At 35.3% G+C, this 21,011-nt stretch overlaps 1 protein-coding gene across 3 annotated transcripts in view; it reads right to left on the bottom strand.

The window, feature by feature from the left end:
• The window catches only part of LOC150096456 (pleckstrin homology domain-containing family G member 5-like), a 322,023-nt gene that overhangs the window by 238,564 nt on the left and 62,448 nt on the right, over positions 1 to 21,011 (bottom strand). For all 3 annotated transcript variants that reach the window (XM_090408400.1, XM_090408402.1, XM_090408401.1), the window contains exon 4: positions 4,496 to 4,546. In XM_090408400.1, the coding sequence (XP_090264526.1) occupies positions 4,496 to 4,546 (51 nt within the window). The remainder of the gene's footprint in view (positions 1 to 4,495; positions 4,547 to 21,011) is intronic.

Below are 21,011 nucleotides of genomic sequence, written 5' to 3'. Positions count from 1 at the left end.
CTGATTTATTCTTAAAATTTTGTAATATTTCACCAGCTTTGATGAAGGGCTTCCTTCCATAATTCTCCATCTTGAAAAGGCTTATTACATTTAATTAAAGTTTCAGCAACTTTGAATGATGCAATTGTAGCAGCCTTTGCGTCTGTATTGTACTTGATGAAAATATTTTGTTGTGCTGTCAGTAGTGTCTTCATTTGATGTACCTTTGCTTTTCTTAAGGCAGTGCCCTGTGGATAATCTTCTTCATAGTTTTTATAAACAGTTCGATAGTGTCTTTCAACATTTGCTTTTTTTGGTAAAGCCACATTCGCGTTGCAAATTATACATACGCATTTGTCTTTCATCATAATAAAGAAAAAATCTTCTTCCCATTCTTTTTGATAGTGATAAGTTTTTATTTTTTTCACACTTGTTCTTGGCTCACTCATTGTTATCCTTAATTGTTTTTTATTTTTATTTTTTAACAATACTAATTGCATTCACTTGCTTAATTTAAAATAATACACACTAAAGATTGATAAAGTGTACACGTCATCAAACGTGTTACCATTGGGCACGTTAAGAACCATCAAGCGAATGGTTCTGGACGAAGCGAATCACATGACTGCTGTAAAGCGATGGCTTCGTTGTTAACCGCTAAATTATAAACTTTACATCAGATTAGAAATAAATTAGTTTGACATGTTTGACAATTTTTTTTATCAAATAATAATTTTGATTATCATTTATCTATTCATTTGCAATCTATTTATTCGTTTAATTTGATATATTCGTTAAGAAACGAATAATTTGCTACATTCAGGTGCCTTGCGGTCAACGTCTTGGCCACCCCTGATATATAAGGACCATCCAATGAGCATATACCAATGCAACACCAACAATTCATTTTAATGGAAACATTTGCAGTGTGGAATACAGAAGGCATAATACACAGTATCCCCAAAACTATTCACAACATATTTGGAATACTCTGACTGGGAAGAGAAAGGTATGAGGATAAATGGGAGGTATCAATTAAGCCATTTCACTTTGCTGGTGATACAGTTATCTTTAGTCCAAATCCACATGAATTACACTCATATAATATAATAAAAATCAGTGATGATGAAAATAAGTGAACCATTACATTTATTTAGGACATCGGATATGAATTGATCAAAAATAACATGGAAGAAATGAAAAGAAGAACAATGTTTGACTGAAAAGCATTTAGGAAATTAAAAATATTTTTATAGCTGGGTGTTTAGAAACTCGTTGAAGGTGGGCAGAGGAAGATTTTTCAGTCACTGATTTACAAATATAAGGTACTCACTCTCCTTGGATAAAGAAATGGCTCTCATCTGAGAATATGACCTTCTACCACTTCTCAAAAGTCCAATCTTTGTATACTTTTGCTCACTGGAGCCTCTTTCTCTGCATAGTTTTCACAAACAGTTGTTTTGTTTTTTGGTTTGTGGACAGTCAGTCCTCCCTGCTTCCAACTACTGCTGATGGACTGTTTGTTGGAAACGTTAATCCTAGTAGCTGCTGAATCTCTATTTAAGTCTATAGCAGACAATCTTGGATTCACTTTGCTTTTCCTAACTAGTAAATGATCTTGAATAAGTGTAGTTTTCCGTTTTCAACCATATTTTCCTTTTTTGCAGTAGAAAAGGTACCTGTCTACACAAACCTCTTTAATATCACATTAATAGTACCCAAACCAACATCACACTCACTGGCGATTTGTCCTTGAGTCATGGATGCGTGCTGAGAAAGAGTACATATTTTTGAATGCTTTCTTGGATTTGTATCCATTTTATAGCTACAAAAAGTGAATAAAACACTATTAAAAACACACAACACTATTAATATACATTGCAGAGACAGTTAAAACATGCAGCACTGAAGCAAAATAGTGAACTAAAACCAAAAACTTAACGAAAATTTGTCTTGTTCGGATTAATTTGTTTGCTACTATAAGCCTTACTGGCTGTGAATATTTAATATAATATAAAACAAAACTATTTTTTATATATGTTAAAGATTCACTACCAAGTCAATGAGACACCATAATTACCTTTACCACAATTGTTCTTTACCATGCTTTCCTAATTGTGGTATCTTACTGTGTAGCTCAGTGGATGTGCCGTTTGCACACCATGGCACTTGACCGCATGAAGGAAGACTTTGTTTCGAATCTAGTCGTTGACTAGGGGAAATTTTTCCAAGATTTTTTTCGCCCGTTCCTGAGTTAGTCGATCTCTGGCACGGGCATGCAGGTTTTTTCTTCCGGAAACTTTTTCGTCCCGTAAACTCAAGAAAATCGACTGTAGAACATTGTTTCAGACATTAAATATATTATGTTAGGGTTAGGACCACGAGATGGCGGCACTTGTTGAGCCGTCTCTCTTCACTGCGTGCCACTTAATTAGTGATACCCTTGGGCCAGCTATCTCTGATTGGCTGCCAGTGGAGATTGAACTGCCCACTGTCTCCAAAAGTTAGATAGGAATAAATGGCCTCGCCTACACCCTATATACGGGAATAAAAATGCGTTAGCTGATTATTTATTTATTTATTTTTTATTGACTAGGTATTGATGGTTGCTCTTTACAGGAGCCCGTGTAGCTCAGCAGAAGTGGCATTTGCACTCTATGATGCTTGAATGCACAAAGAAAGACTTATAAGTTTGAGTCTAGTGGCCGACTAAGCCTTTTTTCAACCGGTTCCCGAGTTAGTCAATTCCTGGCATGGGCAGCAGGTTTTTTCTCCTGTAAACTCAACAAAATCGGCCATCGAACCCATACTATTTGCAGACATTAAAAGTTTGTATCAGGGTTAGTGACCACGAGATGGTGGCACTTATTAGCCATCTTCTTCACTGTGTACTGATTAATTAGTGATAGCCTTGGGCCAGCTATCTCTGATTGGCTACCAATGGAGATTGAACTGCCCACTCAGTCTCCAAAAGTTAGATAGGGCTAAAACAACCTCGCCAACTCCCTATACAGGAACAAAAAGGTGTTGGTTGATTTTATTAATTTTTTTATCGTTGCTCTTTACTTATAGTAAGACTCACCTAATGACGAATTCACACTGTCCTTGTGAATTGGATTCACAAGAACTCTTTTGTGTGTGTGTGTGTAGGGGGGAGCAAGAAAAGATGAGGCATCAACCCTCTATATATTTTTTGTCACACCAATATTATGGTAATTACAAGGTACATTCCAAAAGTTATAAGTAGAGTGTGAGTGGCCTCAAAACATGTTCAGTCTTGGAAAGTTTTTTCACTTGGTTAGAAAGTAAATTATACTTGCTAAGAAATTATATTCTTGCTTACTGTTTTAACATTCATATTAATCTTTGTATTCCTGTTTATAATCTTCAAGTGAAAGCAAACAAAGTCTGTACCTGGAGTACCTTCACAACCTGCCCATTTGTATAGAAGTTGATGACTGCACATCAATTGCCTTAGTATCCCATAATGCAAAACACACTCCTTTCAGAAGTGCAAAATGCAAGTGAAAAAAACTTTCTATGACTATCTCTGATCAGGTGATACACCTGTTTTGTTACTTGTATAAGAGAAATAGATAACTTCTGCATAATTCAACCTTGGCATCTTTCTGGGTCTAGCTCTAACTGATGAGACCTCAAAGGTCAAAATCAGTCTTGGCAGTGACTCTTCCAATGTATAGCATTATGCACTTCGGAAAGGAAGTGTGCTTTGCAATATGAGATACTAAGCAAATAATGTAAAGTGATCATCCTCTATATACAATTAGGCTAGTCAGGAAAATACTTGATGCACAAACATGTTTACACTTAGAAAAAGGATTAAATGAAATATCATTTCTTGATGAGTATAATTTACATCTAGTCTTGTTCTGTTCCTTCATCTCTCTCTGCTGCAGTTTGTATGTAGTAATGTACAAATGAAGTTATACACCTTCTGTTATGTACTAAACAGATGAGTCTTTTACAAGTTTCTCAAAACGTGTAAAACTGAAACAGCAATCAAATTTTTATCTATGGAAATGTGTGAGTACAATTGAAAGTATGCAGTTAAAAATCATAATTGATGATATTTAAAAAGTACTGGTGAACAATCACCAGCAATTTAAGTGAATGTCAGATTGGCATGACACCCAAATGTTTTTAGAAAAGGGTTACACAATAAAGTGTGTGCAAGTTGTCAGTTTACTAACAAAAAGAAATGGATAAAACTGGAAGTTTTCTGCTGATTGCTTTTATGTTCCCAAAGGGAAGGCAATGCTTCTCTTCACAAAATTATGATTGGGAACAAAAGTTGAGTCTATAGAATACACCTCTACTTCACTGAGGCCAAAAGTTAAAACTCAATCTTCTGAAAGAATGCGAATGCTGATTGTGACATAAAAGAGAGGAAAATTATTTGAGAAATAGAATATGAAATTAGATTTCAAGCTATTATAATTGAGACATTAATTTCAAAATGTCTGTGGTTTTCTAAACAAGGGACAAAATTACTTACCTCATTAAGCAGTGATTCACTTTGTAAGTTACACAAACATGAAAGGAAGAGCTACAAAAAAAAAAAACATGAATATTAGTCGATGAAAGAGAAAGAACAGTGAATAATAAAAATTACACTATTTTGTACTTTGAATTATCTGAAAATTTCATCATTCTCCTATAATTTGTTATAAACATGGAAAAGCAAAACTATTTTAGTAATGGAAGCTTTGCTTCTATTCAATTTAGGCTAAAAAAATTCAACTTAGACTAAAATAATAGAATTATAAAATAAAATACAATACAATGAACACAGTACTAAGAGCCTTAGATGCCATCAGTCATATATATCACAAATACTTTTGCACAATAACTAATCACTTGTGGCTTGAGAAGTAAACACAATCATCTTATGGTTTTAACACAAAACTAAATTATATGCTATGTTTCTTAGAGTACAAAATACTATGTTGATTTGAATTTGACCCTAGCCAGTCACAACTAACTCAGCTCTTTATCTGCATGTAGTTTTGATGAAAAACACAATTCCCACATATTCTGCATTCAGGTGCAATCATATTGTAATATACTCTGCCATATTTTAGTGGATGGCCTACAAGTCAAATAGTGACTTTACTATATATGCAACAGTATATATCAACTGATCCCAGTAGATGCCAATGCCAGTGTGGTGTTGAGGATTATGATGAGCTTTTTCAAAACATTTCAAATGAGCCAGTAAGAATGAATGTCTAATAATAATAAATTTCAATTACCATGTATTGATTGGACCTGCTAGGAGTGGGAGGAACAAATTGGTGTACAAGCTGGAGAAGACTAGGGATCATATTCATCCCATTTTTTATAAAAATGTCCCGAGTTAATTCCAAAAGTCCTGCTTTTTTAAGTATCCTTCAGGAAAAAATGGATAAACGGATTTTATCTCATTTTTAGTACCAATTTCTATTACAATGTTGATAATAATAAATTTTAATTATTATTTATAATAATAATCATTAGTATTATAAATAATATAACTAACTAATAATAACTAATGGCAATGTTCTTTTTTGGCCATGCTTCTGTTATAACAGTATCTTACTTGATCAATACTTTGCGTGTTATAATTTTTATCGTTTGCTACCCCTATAATGCCGAAACGTAAGTGCAGTATTAATGATAATATTAGAAGAGAGTTTCCTTTCATTAAAGGTGTGGTTGAAAATGTGGAATGTACTTTGTAACTGTAAATTTGCTGTTTGCATTTCGCATGGTGGTCGGTCAGATGTAGTCAACCATGTGAAAATGAAAAAACAAAGCTGCTGTTCGAAGCAAGGCTTCCAACTGCAGTATAAATAATTTTTTAATTGTGAAAACCAAGAGTGAAAGGGAAAAAGATTTATCACTGGCAGTGCAGGTAGCAACCTTCGCGTATCACACAGCGGTGCATAACCACAGCTATAACTCCATGGACTGCACAACAATCATTGTGAAAAAAAATTTTCAACAATAAATTCATATGTTCGCAAACAAAGTGCAAGGCAATAATAACCAATGTTATTGTGCCATTGGCGACAAAGCAGATTGAGTAAGAGCTAAAAGAAGTTCATTTTATATCAGTACTAATCAATTCATCAAACCACTTTGACATGAAATTAGTGCCTCTGGTCATTAGATACTATCATCCAGAAAAAGGTGTGAAGCTGAATGTGTTGGAGTTAGTTAATTCAGGTGGTGAAACTTCAGAACTTTTATTTTCTTATGTGTTGGAAGTGTTACAGAAGTTAGATCTCCTGAAAAAGATTATTGCTATATTAGCAGATAATACAAATACAAACTTTGGTGGAAAGAAGAGAAAGGATAATCTGTACTTCAAAATGCAAGAAAACAATGTGAACGATTTAATTGGAATTGGTTGTCCTGCACATGTGATACATAATGCTGTGCAGACTGCTTCAGATTGCTTACCTATCGATTTTCAGTTAATAACTAACAAGATTTACCAACATTTCCACATATATTGTTGAGGAACTTAAATCATTTTGTGAATTCACAAACACAGAGTATAAAACTGTTTTGGGTAGTAGCAAGACAAGATGGCTCTCTCTTTTGCCTGCAATCCAGAGGGTTATTGACATGTTCCCTTCATTGAAATCATATTTTCTTTCTATTGACAAATTTTCTTTCTATCAGTCTCAAAAATTTCTTTGAAAATCCACTTTCAATTACACTCCTGCATTTCCTTGCCAGCCAGTTAAAAACCTTTCATGATACCATTAAATGTATTGAAAAGCAGGATATAACAGTAATTGAAGTGAAGGATGAAACAAACAAACTGGTGGAAAGGTTAAATTGTAGGAAGGCAGAAAAGTTTCTTACAACTACTGTGAGAAGACAGTTGCAAGAATTAGAAAAAGAAAGACACATAACAGCTGAAAAGTTTGAAAGTTATGTAGTAGATTTCTACTGCACCTGTATTGAATATATTCAGGAGTGGTGCACACCATTTCTCACACCTCTTCAGTCTATGGATTGGATTAATTTGAAGGGAAAGGATCCTGTGACTTGGAAGAACATACAAGAAAGCTACATATTCATGCAGACAGTGTCACCAAGTTTTATTGTGAATGAAGAGGACTTATTTGATGAGTTTGTATGTGTGAAAAAAATATTGTGAAAGCAAATTTGAAGTGTGGAGTGAGCAGAAGGATCAAAGTGTCAGTGATAAATGGTGTGAAATGTTTGCTCATTTTAGAAAGCAGGGTATAAATTCTGGGAGTATTAAATGCCTAGTTAGTTTTTGTTTAGCACTGCCAGGAACTAATGCAGCTGTTGAATGTCTTTTTTCATTAATAAATGTGCTTTGGACTGATGAAAAAAACAGACTTAAAACTGAGACAGTAAAAGCTTTAATCATTGTAAAGACATATTTTAAGAATTTCTCTTGTGCTGAGTTCTATGATCAAATATCAAAAGAAAAAAAAAATTCCTGAACAGATCCATAAATCGGATAAATATTTTTCTAATTAAATATGTTTGTGATTAATAATCCTTTTTTAAAGTGGATTTAATGTTAATGTATGTTTATAGCAGCATTTAATTTAAAGTGCAACATATATAATAGTTTTATTTTTGGTTTTCTCAATTTTTTACATGTCCCAGGTTTTTTAAGTAAAAATTTCAGAATGTCCCAGATTTTAGTAAAACATTATGGGAACCCTAGAGAAGACTAGCATCTGGTTCTCAGAACAACACCAGCAAGCTGTGTATGATAAGGTAGTCTTGGAAAAGGAATGCAACAAGTGGTGTGCCACAGGGTTCTGTTCTTGGGCACGTGTTATTTAACTTATTTGTTAATGATCTTTCATGTGGATTGACTGAAATCTTAGTTGTTTGCTGATGATGCAAGGTTAGAGTTATAAGAAGTGATCAATGTTAATTCTCTTCAGGAAAATTTGAAGCCTGGACAAATGAGTGCAATTGTAGTTTTAATATTAAAAAGTGTAAGGTGTTCAAAACTTTGGAGTGCAGAAATATAAGGAAATATGGTGGAATTGTGCTTCATGGTTATACCAAATACAGAACACAAGATGAGATTCAAGATTTGGGTTTTGAGGGAGTTTTACGTGAAGAGTGGTGGGTACGTGAAAATGCACTGTAAATGCTGGGGTGTGGGCGAGTTTAAGGTTCAATATGATGCTCCTTGAGTGATAACGCCATGATGAATCTAGATTCCATAAAGGTTGTTACAACAATAATAATATTCAACTGAAGTGGATGACCTCTGCTCAATCTATTAGACAGCTTTTAACAGAAGTTGACTAATGGAATATGAACATGTAAAACATTCTACAAAAGTAGGAAATATATTGAGTACAGAATTTAACTAATCATCATATGTAGCCTACCCTTTAGGTTGGAGAAACACTTACAGATAGTAATTAATATCATCATCAGACCTCCATGGAGTCAAAAATTTATTATGGATGGTCTCTCTGTCACTCACTCACACACCCACAGTGTGTGTGCGCACTCAATCGTACTGTGAATTAATACGCTCAAGTTCTCTGCAGCCACCAGTTTCTCTGTCAATACATCTAATAATTCACTACTCTCCATGCAAGAAATCCTGCTTCTCACTCACTTGCATCCCTCCTTATACAGCTACCAGGGATGACCTCTTGTTCTCCTCCGATTCTATGAAGAACTTCTTCCACCATGTTAATCTGCTAAAAACCCCTTAACAATTTGTCTCTTATCAATGCCCCTCCCCTTCCTATCCACTACATGGTACAAAATGCATTTTTTCAACCTTTCTTCATACACAATATTTCAGAAACTACCTTAGACAATCGCCTCTGGACCCCTTTCCAATATTTCTTCATTATTTGAAACCCGAGGTTTGCACAGTAGTCCATATGTGCTTTAATAAGGACATCATACAAGTGAACCATAATCTCCTTACTTATATAAGCCAGCATCTTCTGCATCACTGCAAGGATTTGTTGTGCTATCTTTAATTTTAACAATATGTCCACTCAAATTTTAGGTCTTTATCCAACATCAATCCACAGACCCCTTATTTCCTCTGCATCCCCCAATAGAACCCTACCAATTCTATACTTCGCACCCCATCTTTGTTATTTTCCAAATTTTAACATATTACACTTTGCAACAATGAGATGGCACCCCACTCCCAAATTCATTCAGTCTGTTCAATAACTCTTGCAAAGCCACAACATCTGCTCTACTCCTCATAGTTCTTCCCAACTTTGCACCATTTAAACCTTCCCCAATATCATTAACTAATTAAACAGCAATGGTCCTAAAAACAGACCCCTGAGGTGCATCACTAGTGACTTTCCTCTTCTGGGATATTTTTTCCCTCATACACAACTTATTGATACCTGTCACATAGACCATCTCCAATCCAACACAATCTATTATCTAACCACATCCATTTCAATTTAACAGTGAACGTAACACGTGACAATCTATCCTTTCTTTTAAGCTTACACGGCGATCCGAATGCATTTTTGAAAATTATGGAGACAACTACCGTGTTTGAATAAAAACTTTAATTTAATATAACTAAAATCTACATTCGACGTTTCGCCCTTTATGTCAAGGTCATCTTCTGGAGCATACAACTATACACAGAAAACAAGCCACACTACAATCAAACTGGTTTGTTAAAGACACTGACCAACCACTACAACAATTGTTGGCCTGACCTCTGGTGAAAAAAAATAAAAATAAAAAAAATAAATAAAGAAAGAAAATTATACATCAATGCTAGAGTCCTATTATTAATGTTATCTGTTGGTTGTAGAAATACATTGGGCACAACAACAAGTATCTATCTATATACATATATTAACATCATGTACATTCCAGCCAGTTGGTATGGAATTTGTTTTTATTTTTTTATATATTTTTTTTCACCAAGAAAGGTCAGGCCAACAATTGTTGTAGCGGTTGGTCAGTGTCTTTAACAAACCAGTTTGATTGTAGTGTAGCTTGTTTTCTGTGTATAGTTGTATGCTCCAGAAGATGACCTTGACATAAAGGTCGAAATGTCGAATGTAGATTTTAGTTATATTAAACTAAAGTTTTTATTCAAACACGGTAGTTGTCTCCATAATTTTCAAAAGTGACAATCTATCCTTTGCAAAATTGAAGTATTCCACTGCATATGCATCTCCCTTGTCCAATGCATCTGTTATCTTATTGTAATAATAAGAATACTAAAACATGATCTTCCTTTAGCAAATCCATGCTGTCTATCAAAGAGAATATCACTCTTGTCAACTCAATTCTGGATCAAGGCTCTCACTAACCTTTCCAACAATTTAACCACAACATCTGACACACAGATTGCCTATAATTTGAAGTTTTACCTCTGTCACCTCCTTTATAAAGTGGTACAATCTTGCATTACTCCCACTCCTTTGGAACTTCCAGGCAAATTCCCTCAAAACACATGGTGATTATCATCAAATCCCACAGTTATAGCATCAAGTTCACTCAATTCCCCATATACACCTCATGTTCACTCATAGTCAGTCTTTCTTCCTCCCTTTCAAATGCCATAAAACCCTGCATGTCACACTCATGAAGATGAAATCATTTTACGAACTACTAATTTAATATTACCTTTACTTCCCCCCCCCCCCTGCAGTCATCATTCATCATAATCATCATTCTTTCTGCTGCTGGCTACATATCAAAAGAACTCTCTAGGTCCCCCCCCCCCAAGTTATTGTGATACAGTGCTGGCAGATGGGATGCCCAGGTCAGAGGGCACTGAAATGTACACTGGGAAAGAGCAGAGAGGAACTTCCAATTAAAATCAAGTTAACAAGAATGATGAAGGTGGATCAATGCCTTCTGGAAGTTCAACTTCTGATAGAGTTAATCTTAGAAGAAGACGCCTCTGCTTTACTGATTTACATAAAATAGGAACGTGGAATGTAAGAAGCATGTATAAAGGAAAACTGGAACCGGTGAAGAAAGAAATAAGAAAAACTCGAGTTAAGATGTTAGGAATCGGTGAACTGAGATGGACAGGAATGGGTCACTTCGATACCAATGATTTCCTGATGTATTACTCTGAACATGAAAACCTTTGAAGAAATGGAGTAGCATTCATAGTTACAAGAGAATACAGAAAATACATTTTGGGTTACAAGCCAGTGTCTGACAGAATAATTCTAATCAGAATAAAGGCATATCCAGTGACTATTACACTCATACAGGTGTATGTACCCACTACAGATTCAAGTGAAGATGAGATCGAAGAATTTTACAGCAGCTTGCAACAAGTAGCATACAGTATTGATAAAACATTTTCTCTTGATATTAGGTGATTGGAATGCAAAAGTGGGTGAAAAAGAAGAACAAGGCATCACTGGAAAATTTTGTTTAGGATTGAGGAATGAAGCAGGAGAAAGGATGTTGAAGTTGTGTGTTGAGAGCAGTTGCTTTATTGGAAACACTTGCTTCAAACAACATAAAAGATTGTACACATGGACTTCACCTAATGGAGAACACAGAAATCAGACAGATATTGTTGTCAGCAAAAGGTGGAGGAGTGCTATCCAAGCAGCAAAAAACACTACCTGGTGCAGACTGTGGGACAAATCATGAATTATTGATAGCTGAAGTTAAATTGAAATTAAGGGCTAAGAAAAAAAAATGAGAGTATCAGATTTAATTTAAATCCTATAAATGAAGCATTTAAAGTATAACTTGGAAAGAAATTAAAAAGTTTGGAGAAGACAGGAAGAGGATTAGAACAACAATGGAAAAAAACAATGTACACCCATAGAAACAGCACCTATAGGGTAATTTATCACTAGATTAGGAGTTGTAAAGAAGTAATTCGGGAAAATGTCTGATGGAAGAAGATGCAGTGAAAAAAGATAGAGTATATAGAGGATTTGTACAAGAAAGATAATAGTATTGAAGAAGAATTTGTTGAGGAACTCATGATAATGAAAAGTGAAGTGATATCAGCAATGGAAAAGCTCCTGGAGCTTGGTGTGTCAGTGGAATTATTGAGAGCTGTTGGGAATGAAGTAGTGAACATATTGACTGAAATTTGTCAACAGGTTTAGAAGAAAATATATTGGCCTAGACATTTGAAGACATCAGTATTCTTCTCAAGCTCTCCCCCCCCCCCCCAAAAAAAAAACATTGTGAGAATTATAGAACCATCACTTTAATTTCACATGCAAGTAGAGTTATGCTGAAAGTGATCCAAAAAATTGGAGCCATATGTGAATAGAGAAATGCTACAAGAAGAGTAAGGCTTTAGGAGAGATAGAGGAATTAGAGACCAAATAGCAAACGTGGATTATGAAAAGAACAAGAGTATTTCAGAAGGAGGAATTCATCTGTTTTAATGATTATAAGAAAGCTTTTGAGTGTGTGAATCACAACAGACTGTGGATTGTAATGAGATCAATGGGAATACCTGAACATCTAATTCTCTTGATAAGAGAGCTGTATAACAACCAAAAAGTTTCAGTAAAAACAGTCTTTGGAGAAACAAATTGAAAAAGGGGTGAGGGAGGTTGTATTCTGTCACCCTATCTTTGTTAATATTTATAGTGAATATATTATGAGATTGGCTGATTTAGACAAAGATCCAGGTGGAATTAAGATTGGGCAGGAAAATAAATAATTTAAGATATGCAGATGATACAACTTTCATAGCAGAAACTAAGGAATTCTATCTTTTAACACATCTTTTAACACAAAAACTAGGAGTCATCAGTACCCTCAAACACAGAGCCCTAACAGTTTGCTCTAATGAACAAGCTCTGAACCAAGAATTCGAAATCGTTAACCAAACATTTGTAAAAAATGGGTATAATAAAAAAAGTTCACAAAATCCTCCATAAAAATACCACTAAAAACAAAAAAAGATTACAAGAATGCCATAGCCATATCTTGGGCATTTCGGAAAAAATAGAGAGAACACTCCTCAAATACAACATTAAGACTACCTTCAAACCCCCGACAAAATTAAGAAATTTACTTATTAGCTCTTCCAAAGATCCTCATCCATATCTGGCCCACCAAGGGGTTTACAAAATCCAATGTGCCTGCAACCTACCTTACATAGGGGAAACAGGATGCACTATCCCAATCAGAAAAGACTAACACATATGACACATTAAATACCTCCACTATGGTAAAATAGGCTTATCAGACCACGCACTCCAAACATGACACAGAATTGACTGGAAAGGCACCAAGTCCCTACACAGCATCAAAACCTGGTTTGAGAGAAAATTCAAAGCAGCTTACAAAATGCTAAAACATCATCCAAATCTGAACAAAAATGATGGATTAATCATTCCAAGAATGAGGAGGACCTATCTGTAACTCATAACAACCAGAACAAGCCCAAAAGAAAATCTCAATACAAAAGGACTTTAGAAATGTTTAATGTAGTTCCGTTTTTAATTTTTTAATTTTATTTATTTATAATTTTTTTTGGGGGTGCTTAAGGGTCAAAGCTGTATAACTGAGAGGAGACCTCCACATAGCCTTTAAAGGAATGCGGAGAACCGACCAGGGCTTCTGACCTAATGTCCAATCCTCACCTTCTCGTGGTGCACCCTGTTGGGTATCTACTTTGATACTGAACGAACGAGGATGGGCTGGCAATTTGGGATTTAGCCGACCAAATTGTATTCTTATTGGTTAAACCAAAATAAAAAATGATGGTACAACATGACAAAATTTCATGCCGGCTGGGGCGTCGCCCGGTTAAACAAGGCCCCCGTTGTTTTCGCCAGGGAACCAGGGCGAACAGCGAAAAGTCAGCTACTGGAACAAATCTGAAAACAAACCCCAACTCAACATCACCAGAGTTAAAGATCGGTACTATCAACGTAAGAAGCCTGAATGGCAAAGAAATGGAGCTAGCTGAGGAATTAGATAAGTACCAGATCGACATAACAGGGGTGACTGAAACAAAAAAGAACAAAACTGGTGAGATCTTTCTGAGCAATAAATACAAAATGTTATATTCAGGCAATAACAATCAAGGAAAAGAAGGAGTAGCCATAGTATTCAACACAAAATACGAGGCTAATCTTCTTGAATGGCAGTCAGTCTCAAGTAGAGTAATGTGGGCAAATATGAGAATGGGGAACTGGACAATGAGACTTATTTGTGCCTATGGTCCCACAGAAGGTTCTACTAAGGTAGAAGTGGAGGAATTTTTTGAGACTTTAGAAAAAGCAACTGACACAATGAAAAAGGAAAAGTTGGTCCTTGTAGGGGATCTAAATAGCAGAGTAGGAAATGATTGTGAGACATACAAAAATATTTTGGGAAAATTTGGAGAAAAGAGCAAATCTAATAATAATGGCAAATATCTGTTGGATTTCTGCTCAGGACATGGACTGGTTATTACTAACACCATGTTCCAACATAAAAATGTGCACAAATTCACATGGAGAGAAGAGGCTAGGAATAAGAAAAGTCTCATTGACTATGTTATTGTTGATAGTGATGTTTTCTCCCTGGTGCAGGACACCAGAGTGTACAGAGGATTTGAAATTGGAAGTGATCACTATTTAGTCTTGAGCAGCATAAAATTGAATTTCATATTGAAAAGAATAACATGTAAGAAAGTTTTAAAGCGAATAAAAGTTGAGCAGCTCTCAGATGTAAACTGTAGACTAAAATACAGAAATATTATTGAAAAGAAAATGAAAGAGTTTGAGAACAGGAATCAAACCTTGGAGATTCAGTGGCAAACTCTGAAGGAAACATTGATTGATTCTGCCAGAGAGGCATGTGGTGAGGTTGTGTGCAAAGATAAAAAAATCAGAACTCCCTGGTGGACACAGGAAGTTAAAGAGGCAGTGAAGGAAAAGAAGAAAGCATATCAAAAGTTCCTGGCAAATAAGTCAGCTTTTACTCTTACAGAATACAGAGACAAATGTAAGAAAGCTAAACAGTGTGTAAAACTAGCTAAACAAAAGTCATGGGAGGACTTCGGCAAGAATATAGAAAATAAATATCAAGAAGGTGGCAAAATATTCTGGAGGTTGTTGAAGAAGCTTAGGAATGGAGGAAAGAGTGCTGTAAAAGGAATTAGAGATAATAAAGGTGAAATGAAAACAGGAGAAAACGATATCCTCGAAGTATGGAGTAATTACTTTGAAAAACTGCTAAATGAAACAAGCAGTGATGACAGCACAGTGATAAATAACACTGACCAGGCATGCAGTCAGGAATACATATCCATACTTGAAGTAGAAAAAGCCATCAAAGGCTTGAAATGTGGAAAGGCAGCAGGAGTAGATGATATTCGACCAGAAATGCTGAAGTATGGTGGTATAAGAGTCTTACAGTGGCTGCACTGCATAGTTCAGAAAGCCTGGACAGAGGGACGAATTCCCGATGATTGGAGTAGAGCTCTCATAGTACCCATATATAAAAAAAGGGAAATAAAACTGAATGTGAGAATTACAGAGGTATTTTCCTACTGAGTGTTCCTGGCAAGATCTATGCAAGTATACTTGAGAAACGGTTGAGAAGAATTGTGGAAGAAAAGCTTGGTGAAGAACAAGCTGGATTCAGGCCAAATAGAGGCTGTCAGGATCAGATCTTCACTTTACGACAAATAGTCGAGAAAGCATGGGAATATAACAAAGATCTGTATTTAAGTTTTGTCGATTTGGAAAAGGCATATGACAAGGTGCCAAGAGAGAAGCTATTCAATACGCTACAGTTATATGGTGTCAATGGGGCATTATATCAAGCAATACTTAGTCTTTATTTGAGTTGTGAGTCAGCAGTTAGAATTGAAGGAAGTACAGGAAGATGGTTTAATGTTAAATCTGGTGTGAGACAAGGATGTACATTATCCCCTCTGTTATTCATTATCTATATGGATCACATTATGAAGGAATGTGGTATTAAACCTGATATCAAAATTGGAGATGTTAATGTCAGCTCTTTGCTTTATGCGGATGATGTTATACTTCTAAATAAATCCGCCACAAGTATGCAAGATTCTCTGACTAAATTGAATTGCTGTTGTAATAGATATGGTATGAAGGTCAGCAATAAAAAGACAAAGACAATGAAAATAGGCAGAATCATTGAAAATGTCAACTGTGTTGTGAATGGAGAACCTGTGGAACAAGTAAAACATTTCAGCTACTTAGGCACAATTTTTACTGAAGATGGGAAACTAAATATAGAAATAGACAACAGAATCAGCAAAGCTGGTATCGTGGGAAGTCAATTGAATAAATTCATATGGAATAAGAAAGAAATTAGTCGGAACACTAAATTAGCTGTATACAAGACAGTGTTCAAACCAATTTTAACTTATGGATCTGAGAGCTGGGTCAGAAGTAAAACACTTGACCAAAGACTAGAGACCGCAGATATGAGAGTCCTGAGAAAGATTAGAGGCGTGAACAGATGGCATCAATGGCAATATCATATTAAAAATGAGGATATTAGGAAAGAACTTGACATTGTCAGCATCCAGGAATGCGTTAGCAGAGCTAATCTCAGGTGGTATGGTCACTTAAACAGAATGGGAGAGGAAAGATTAGCAAAACAAGTGTTCTCTGCCAGGTTGGCAGGAAAACGACCCAGAGGAAGACCAAGATATAGGTGGATTGATAAGGTACAAAGTGCCTTAGACGATAGAAATATAAGATCTGATAATGTTGGAGTCTTGACAAGTAACAGACTGATTTGGAGGAAAATTGTAGATAGGAAGTTAGTAATGATGTAATTTTTTCATGTAGTACTGCCATATCCTGTACACCCCTTGAGGGTACATGGCAGGAATTTGATGATGATGATGATGATAATTTTTTTTCCCAAGGTCAGGCTTGGTTAAAAGATTAACAAGCATCTAGATTCATTTTACATTTGTAGTTCAGTGTCATGTAGCTTGTATCTTATACATATGTATTTTTCCTGATGATGACCTCAATACAGAGGTCGAAACGGCGAATGTTACTTTCCTAATGTTAAGTCTTCTTCTTCTTCTTCCTATCATGGAATATAGGCCATGTGGCCTGTTCCAGTCTCATGCCATCTCTTTCTTGGTCTTCCGATTCTTCTTTTTCCACTTATTTTGTATCTGTATAATATTTTTGGTAGTCTGCTGTTGTCCATTCGATTTAAATGTTCTAGCCATTTTTGTTTATACTGTCTTATGTAGTAATTAATTGGTTTGATTTTTAGGGATTGTAAGATTTCTTCATTTGTTTTGTGGTCCCACTTGGTATATCCAGCTGTTTTTCTGAGGAACTTCATTTCTGCTGTTTGAATTCGTTTTTCATCTTTCCTTTTCACGGTCCATGTTTCACTTCCGTATAGTAGAGTTGGTTTTGACAAGACATTATATAGTCTGATTCTAGTGTGTTTTTGTACCAGGGATGGCTTAAATATACTATTTATTATGCCATTTACTTTGACAAAGTTTGATATTTTAGTGTCTATGTCTTTTTCTTCTTCGTTTGATAGATCACATCCCAAGTATCTGAAAGTGTTTACTTGTTCTAGTATTTTATTATCTATCACTATTTTACTTCTTATTGGGTTTTCTCCTTCGAATGCCATTATTTTTGTTTTTTCTTTGGATATTGTCATATTATATTGCTTTGAGATATAATTTAATGATTTTAATGATCTTTGTAAGTCATGAGAAGGCAAGCGAAGATTATGGCTGGTATGCTAGCAGAGTTGTGTGAGGAGAAAGGAGTTCATTTTGTGAATGTGTGGGATGAGTTTGAGGGGCAGACACTGCTATATAAAACTGTAACAAGTGGAGGTGAACAGCATGAAATGTTTAGCAGGGTGTTGCTATAGGCCTAGTCATATGGAAGGCAGTGAGAAGGACATATTTAGACAAATTGGTCTGGATAATAAGAAAAGGGCAATTTCAATTATGGTAATACAGACTGGAATGAAGAGACAGCATCAGGAATCAAAGAAAATGAATGTAAGTTTATAAGGATAACTACCTTAAGCAGTAAGTAACATAGGCCATACATGGATAGAGGTTCTTAGATTTGATTATCTCATCAGAAGATATTGTTGTAAATGACATGTCCTGTCTTCCTCCAGTTGGTGAAAGTGACTATGAAGTGATCACTTGTAGTGGCCAGCCATATCAGGACTTTTGTGAAAAAGGGTTATATGTGGAACTATAGGCAGGTGATTATGGCAAGCTCAGAAGGTGGCTTGCAGCAATATCAGGGAATGAGGAAATGCATGAGAAGGAAATCAATGCTGCTTGGTCTCTACTCAGGAAGTATCTGACAGAAGCAAGGAATAAGTGTATTCCAAAAGTCAGAAGATCAAATAAGGTAGGGTGTAAAACGGATGACTGAAGAGGTAAAGCATGCAATCTGGAAAAAATCAACATTGTAAAGGTAGTACAAATACAGTATGAGCAGCAGTTATTGGAAGTTTTTCCAATAAAAACTTCCAACTTGGTTATACGATATATTTCAATTAAAGTTGATTAACTTTAATTGAAATATATAGAAGCTAATGACTTCACATCACTTGCTTTAGTATCCCATAATGCAAAACACTTATCCTTATGGACATGTATAATGCTATGCATTATGGTAAGGGTCACCCAGACCAGTTTTTCTACCTTTATCAAGGCCTCATCAGTGGCAGCCAGATCCAGAGGTGATACCAAGGTTGAAGTAATGCAGAAGTCATATTTCCACATACGAGTAGCCAAAAGGTGTCACATCTCATTATTAAAACACTCTGGATTAGAGATAGTTGTTGGAAGTTTTTCCACTTGGTTAACATCGAAGTCATTTCTATATGCGAGTTGCCATGTCCTGAAAATATTTAAAGTGAAATTGTTTCCTTACAGTTTGATAAAGGATTAAACCAAGAATATAATTTCTTGGCATCTTTAATTTATAGCATAACCAGATGGAAAACATCCAACAACTATCCAGAAAATTTTAATAATAAGGTGCAACACCTTTTGGCTACTCGTATATGAAAATTTGACTTCTGCATTACTTTAACCTGGGTATCACCTCTGGGTCTGGCTTCCACCAATGAGACCTCAATAAACAGGCTTGCCAGACATCCCATATATAAGGGACTGTCCTGTATTTTATGTCGAATTTTGCTGTCCTGTATTGTACTTGTAGGGACAGCCTAATGTCCCGTCTTTTAATGAAAAGATAAATTATAAATATTATGTTCAGTAATTATAATTTTCAATATTCTTTTCAAATAATCCAACTTGAATTGATTTCCAAGCAATAAAAACTGACAATTCAGGGAAATTAATTGTGTTTACAGTTTATGCCGGTGGCATGGCAGCGACATTTTATTTATAATTCTGTACAGATATATATTGCATTTGCTCATTTTCAAACAATTCTTATTTGGACATTGTGCGGTGCTGTATCGGTACAGTACATGGATATTATTTCAATAATTATTAAAAAATAACATCTGGCATTTATTGAATGTGTGATATTTGGTTAATACACAAAATATATAATTAAAGGTAAATTAATTTTTTCTTTCCTTAAGCCCTTAACAATGCCAAAATCCAATTTTGTTAAAGAATGCTAAAAGAAGTGCTAAATATAAGGCCTGAACTGCACCTAATTATTATAATAGTCCTACATTATGTCATTTAATACAATTGTTTTAAGGTTCGGAGTTGGCTTTTTCTTTCTTTTTTAACACTCATGTTCCGTATTTGGTTTCCAAAATCTGGCAACTGTATGTCAATAAAGGTAGAAACCAGTCCGGGTAGTGACCCTTCTCATAATGCATAGCATTATGCATGTCCATAAAGATACATGCTTTGCATTATGGGATACTAAGGCAAGTGATGTCATTAGCTTTTATGAGTTGCCCTGTCCTGAAACTACTTCAGGTGCAAACTTTGTTTTCTTACACTTGGATAAAGGATTAAACCAAGAATATAATTTCTTGCCATCTCTAATTTAGAGCAGCAGTTAATAAATGGCACTAAAAGAAATCCTATAGAGTTTTTTTAAGTACATACCCCAAGTACACCTTGAAATCCACAAAACAAGTTTCTTTTCTTCCTCCTTCATCCCTGCTACTGCTGTATTGGATGGTCTGCTCTAATGTGTTTCCCAAAGGAATACACTAAACAGGTTTTTAAATCATATGTAAACACGTTTCTCCTTTTCCAACCCACTACCCATACATGGTACTAACATACTATAGGTTGATTAACCAACCTTACCTGTAGGGCTCAACATAAAAAATCTTTTACCATATTTAAAATTTTTTCAAAAAGCTTTGAGACTCATTAGGACATAAAACCTTTGGAGAACAAGGTTTTGACTTAGCCTGTTTTTGTATTATATTTAAAGAGAGATGAGAAGGATTATGGGAAATTGATTTTGATTGGGAAAATTAAACAGATCTGTTGGACAAATTCTTGAAGTGTGTTCTAAAACATTAAATTTGTAACATCTGATCTGTCGAAAGTTTTGAAAGTTTATTTTTCAATTTGCAAGGAGTGCCCTGGTGTTGTACCACCTTACCCCAGTCCTGAAGATACTTTCAGGCGCAAACTTTGTTTGCTCACACTTGGATAAAGGATTAAACTAAATTTATTATACTCTAACCAAGTGAGAAATAAACTTTCAACATCTTTCTCTAAATCCAGAGTAATTTATTAAAAATGGGTGGCACACAATTTGGCAACTCCTATAGTAGAGATGACCTGCTAATGCTTCTGCCTGGTATCTCCACTTGGGCCTGGCTCCCACTGAAGAGACCTCAATAAACGTCGAAACTAGTCTGGGTTGTGGCCCTTCCCTTAATGCATAACATTAGACATATCTGCAAGGAGATGTGTTTTGCATTATGGGAGATACTGAGATAGGAGTGTTGGTAGCTTGCTCCAACTTTGCAAAGAGTGCCCTGGTGTTGTACCACCTTACCCCAGTCCTGAAGATACTTTCAGATGCAAACTTTGTTTGCTCACACTTGGATAAAGGATT

This window comes from Typopeltis vanoorti, chromosome 18 (genome assembly GCF_054136105.1).
Source record: "Typopeltis vanoorti isolate ZY-2024b chromosome 18, IOZ_Tvanoo_1.0, whole genome shotgun sequence".
Classification (NCBI taxonomy): domain Eukaryota; kingdom Metazoa; phylum Arthropoda; class Arachnida; order Uropygi; family Thelyphonidae; genus Typopeltis; species Typopeltis vanoorti.
This window is presented reverse-complemented; position numbering and strand designations above follow the sequence as displayed.